A 5,607-nucleotide genomic window follows, 5' to 3' on the forward strand; every position below is an offset into this window, starting at 1 on the left:
ATAAAGATAAGACTTAGACCCTTAGCCCCTGACATGGATAAACCTAAGTCACCCCTTATGTCATAGTCACCTTCTCAGAGATGTCCTTATTAGGAATTAGACCTGATGAATTATAGGATGATTTCATATGTAATAAACAGCTGATTGGTGGACATAATGTATACGCCTACTCAAAAGTGTATATAACTTCATGTCTCAATAAACTGCTTATGGCAATGATCAGATACCACATCTGTCTATGTCCATCACTCTCGAGAGAATCGACTCATTTGGAAGCCATCCAATATCCCTGAAGGGTCTGACTTGCAGACCACCCCAACAGGGTGGTCAGGGGCTAAGTCCGGCAAGTGGTCTCACATTGCGGGAAAGGATACGTGGAGGCGACACTCCACGTGCTCGTCCATTGTTGGTTTGGGGAGATCGGACCCTTTCAAAAAGGGTCCGTCGCCCCTCTCGTCTTTAAGGCAAAAATACGGGAGGTCTGTAAACCAGACCTGTGCCTCCTTCAGACACTAAGCATGAACTAGGTCTGCCTGCAGCCAGTGTCAGGGTATATACGACGGAAAAGGAGCTAATTTTCTTCTATGTTTACTTATTGTCAGCCTCCTGGCGGCAGTAGCATACACCCACAGTCCTGTGTCCCCCAATCAGACAAAGGAGAAAAAATTGTTCTGGTAATGCAGGTGTAAGTGAAAACAGCATTCCTTTAGGGGAATCCCCAATATATTAGCTCCTCAAAGTCACTTCAAAACTGAATAGCTCCCCAAAAAAAGAGTTCTGCACATTGCCCTAAAATAAGGAAAAATTACTAAACTACTAAACTTTTAATCCTTCAAACAAAATAAAAGGATGATTGAAAAATTACTGACATAGAAGACATAAGGTAAATGTTTTTGTAAGTTTTTTTATGTAGTATAACTACACGGTTTACAGGTATAAAGATTCAAAGCTGGAACTTTGCATATTTTTAATTATTACCAAAATAAAGCACAACATATAGGGAAAATAACATTTTAAGAATAATTGAGATATGAGACATTCCATCGTTATTACCGCAAAAAGTGACATTTCAGATTTCAAAAATTGGGCTTGGTCACTAAAGGATTACAATGCCTCCTTCCCAATGTGAGTTTTCTGATGTCTAACAAGTTGAGACTTAAATAAAAAAAAAATCCCACATTCAGGTCATGAAAATAGCTTATCTCCTGTGTGAATTCTCTCATGTGTAACAAGATTAGATTTTGCAGAAAAACATTTCCCACATTCTGAACATGAAAATGGCTTCTCTCCTGTGTGAACTCTCTCATGTCTAACAAGATGTGATTTATCTTTAAAACATTTTCCACATTCCGAACATGAAAATGGCTTCTCTCCTGTGTGAACTCTCTCATGTGTAACAAGATGTGATTTTTCAGTAAAACATTTTCCCCATTCTGAACATGAAAATGGCCTCTCTCCTGTGTGAAATTTCTCATGTGTAACAAGAGTAGATTTGTCTTTAAAACATTTCCCACATTCTGAACATGAAAATGGTTTCTCTCCTGTGTGAACTCTCTCTTGTGTAACAAGAGTTGACTTTTGAGTAAAACATTTTCCACATTCTGAACATGAAAATGGCCTCTCTCCTGTGTGAAATCTCACATGTGTAACAAGTGAAGATTCGTTTTTAAAACATATTCCACATTCTGAACATGAAAATGGCTTCTCGCCTGTGTGAACTCTCTCATGTCCAACAAGAGTTGATTTTTGAGTAAAACATTTTCCACATTCTGAACATGAAAATGGCCTCTCTCCTGTGTGAAATCTCACATGTGTAACAAGTGCAGATTCGTGTTTAAAACATTTTCCACATTCTGAACATGAAAATGGCTTCTCGCCTGTGTGAACTCTCTCATGTCCAACAAGAGTTGATTTTTGAGTAAAACATTTTCCACATTCTGAACATGAAAATGGATTCTCGCCTGTGTGAACTCTCTCATGTTTAACAAGATATGATTTATCTTTAAAACATTTCCCACATTCCGAACATGAAAATGGCTTCTCTCCTGTGTGAACTCTCTCATGTTTAACAAGAATTGATTTTACATTAAAACATTTCCCACATTCGGAACATGAAAACGGCTTCTTCCTTGTGGGAGCTTTTTTATTATCCACACTTCTGTGACTTTTATTTTGTGTAACTGTCTGTGGAGAATTAGGACATTGTACTTTAAAAGGATCCATGTCTGAGATGGTGGCATGTTCATCATATGGGTCATGTGAAATACTTTTTTGGATTTTGGAGCTGCTGCTACGGCCACCTGTCAAGAATACAACTGGTGTGATTTTTTTAGTCAAATAACCTTAATACTCATATTTATCTAAATATAAAAAACATTAAGTAAAAAAAAAATACATAGAAATTGCAAAGTGTAGTAAAGTTCTATTATTAACTGACTGAAGTATAATTTACATGATGTGATGATTTCACAAAGAATCAATTGTGCTAATGTTCATTCTCAATCATGGGCCAGTGGAAATATCAAATAATAAGACATTTGTCATTGGTCGCATATTTTATATGGGAATAAAAATGATCGTTGTTGACAGCACATCATCCCCTTTGAATAAATTAAGGATGTTCTGCAATAATAAAAAAGTTATGAGATAAGGAAACAAATCATCATTCCTTCACCAAAATGAAAGCTAATAAGCCCCAATCACCTTCCTATACCATCAATCACTGCTCATTGATGAAATTATACTCTCCTTGCAGACACTCGATTTTTTTCTTCAGAAGTAGTGGGCTGTAGCAGTCACCTCTCTCTGTTAGAGCTCAATGCAACACCACAATGACTGGAAGCGGTCGGCTGCAAGGAATACATTTCAATTTCTCCTGGTAGCCGCTCTCCCAGTAAAAAAGCCTAACATGCTCTAAATTCTATTCTTCTACAGGTTACCAATATACCCGCAGGTAAATAGCGTTTTTGTAGCTGACAGGTTATCTTTAGAGGTTAATTTACACAGGCAGGTATTGACCTGTAACAAGCATTGATTCATGATATGGGAGAAGCTTTGTTCTCTCTCCCCATAGAAAATAGATGAATGCTTGGCCGAACCGTCATGGCTATGGTGGATTTCAGAGACAGTGCGGTCAGCAGACTCAGGTACAAGTAATGTCTATACTAACATCTCTAATTACATGTTTATGTCTGTGGTCTGGACTGTTTTAGAATAATAAAGCATAATTGGTTTCCATATTGCATCCTGTGGCGTTTGCTGTGGAAATTATGTCTATTCACTGAACACTTCAAATCGACCACTCCCCATCTTCCATGTGACAGAGCGAGGACTTGCTCATATGGTGTCACTTAGTACTACTACGTCATGTCCGTCTCACACAATCGCTGACTGCTAAATGCAGAACAGAGAAGCCGTATGGTCGTGTATTTGGAAGTCATGGCCATGGAGCAAATATAAAGCTGGATAAACCCAGGCAATTCTCTGCTTTCTCTTATAATCTACTCATGGCTGTGACTATGAGACAATTGTCATAAAACAGGTTTTTTTTAATCTCCAGATAGTTCAGTATATCAAATAGGTTACTTAGGTTATATATTAATCCTGGAACCAGAACTCTGATGGATATAATGTAAAACACTAAACTAGATACTTTGCCCATGAGGTGCCACGCGTCTTTGATGCTCTATCATCCCAGTCTATTCTTAAATCCATATTATAGATACACAGCCGGTCTTATTACATATTGCGTCATTACATTGTCAGCCCTATATAATCTGTATTTTAGCTGAATGGGGAAATCTATGGCCAAAAAACTGATAAAACACATAATAAAAAACGTCAAGCCTAAAATTATCCAGTCCGGTGAATGAGAAGAATGTGACTATTCTCTACTTTATTTAGTGGTGACTCCTCACTGGGGCAGTTACCTGTAGGAACGTCCTCTTTGCACCACTCATCATCCCACACATCACTTTCTCCTTTCTCCATTATGGCTTCAGCTTTGATATTCTTCAGATATTTGCCTGGATGTCAAAGCTGCGAATGTAATAATGTAAAAGTCACAGACAGAAGGAAAACTCACATGGAATGTTCTAGATGGAGGCTTTTACTACAAGCTCATGGGGCACCTGAGCCGTCAAAAGATGCTGACATCTCCGCCTCCTATATCACTGGCACTGCCCGCAGTCAGTATGGTGGTGTGTAGTGATAGAAGAACACGTCACTGTAAGTAATTACATTATGGCAAAGTCATTTCCTTCATTAACCCCTTAGTGACCGGGCCAAATTTTTGAATTCTGACCAATGTCACTTTATGTGGTAATAACTCTGGAATCCTTCAACAAATCCCACTGATTTTGAGAGTGTTTTTTCGTGGTACATTATAATTTATAATAACGATAAATTTAAGTTGATATGTTTTGTGTATATTAATAACATTATCAGAAATTTGACAAAAAATGTAAAAAAAAGTAGCAATTTTCAAATTTTGAATGATTATTCCTTTAATCTAGACAGTCATACCACAGAAAAACATTAATAAATAACATTTCCCTCATGTCTGCTTTACATCAGCACCATTTATAAAATGTTATTTTATTTTGGTAGCCTTTTAGGAGGTTTAAAAATGTAGCAGCAGTTTTTCATTTTTTCATGAAAATTTACAACAAAATTTGTTTGAGGGACCTATCCATCCAGATTTGAAGTGACTTTGGGGTCCTATATATTTTTTAAAACATAACCCCCTCCCCCCCCCCATACACACACATATATATTTAAAACTACTGTCAGGTAGTTTATTAACCATTCAGGTGATTTTAAGGAATTAATGTAAAATGGCATAACAGGAATAAAAAAGTGTATTTTTACCACCTAAATGTCCCTAACTTCTGAACAGGCCGCTATAGCCGGGAGACTCTAAGGCCGCTATTTGGCCGTGAATTGCTATGGCAAACATCAGGATCACACAATCATGATCTAAGATGATCTAAGGGTGTCGATCAGATTAAAGTGGAAGCGCTGACAATCTGTTAACCATTTATATGATGTAGTCACTATTGACAGCAGCATCTAAGGGGATTAACATATATGGATGGTGCCAACACTGATCGTGGCTGATACAGCAAGTGGTCAGCTATAGCGGACAGCCGACAGCTACTGGATTGTCACTTGTATGGGGATGCTAGTCTCTTATATCTCAGATCAGTAAAAATATGCTTTAAAGGGCCACTGTCACCCCCCTCCAGCCGTTATAAACTAAAAGAGCCACCCTGTGCAGCAGTAATGCTGCATTCTAACAAGGTGGCTCTTTTAGTTTTTGGTTCAAGTATTCCCAAAATAAAGCGTTTTGAAACTTATCCAAAATACCGTATATACTCGAGTATAAGCCGACCCGAGTATAAGCCGACCCCCCTAATTTTGCCACAAAAAACTGGGAAAACTTATTGACTCGAGTATAAGCCTATGGTGGAAAATGCAGCAGCAGTCTCTCTTCCGTTCCAGGTTGAAGTTGATGCTTCTGAGATTGGTGCAGGGGCTGTTTTGTCGCAAAAAAGTTCTGATGGCTCCGTGATGAAGCCATGCGCTTTCTTTTCAAGGAAATTTTCG

At 38.0% G+C, this 5,607-nt stretch overlaps 1 protein-coding gene across 1 annotated transcript; it reads right to left on the reverse strand.

Annotated features, from left to right (window-relative positions):
- Positions 1 to 895: 895 nt before the first annotated feature.
- LOC143784341 (uncharacterized) lies at positions 896 to 4,584 on the reverse strand. The gene is made up of 2 exons (XM_077272525.1): positions 3,930 to 4,584; positions 896 to 2,300 (listed from the first exon to the last, which is right to left on the reverse strand). Exons 1-2 carry the CDS (start codon positions 3,988 to 3,990, stop codon positions 1,186 to 1,188), a joined length of 1,176 nt encoding a protein of 391 aa, XP_077128640.1. The 5' UTR covers positions 3,991 to 4,584; the 3' UTR covers positions 896 to 1,185.
- Between the last annotated feature and the right edge of the window lie 1,023 nt (positions 4,585 to 5,607).

This window comes from Ranitomeya variabilis, chromosome 7 (assembly GCF_051348905.1).
Source record: "Ranitomeya variabilis isolate aRanVar5 chromosome 7, aRanVar5.hap1, whole genome shotgun sequence".
Classification (NCBI taxonomy): domain Eukaryota; kingdom Metazoa; phylum Chordata; class Amphibia; order Anura; family Dendrobatidae; genus Ranitomeya; species Ranitomeya variabilis.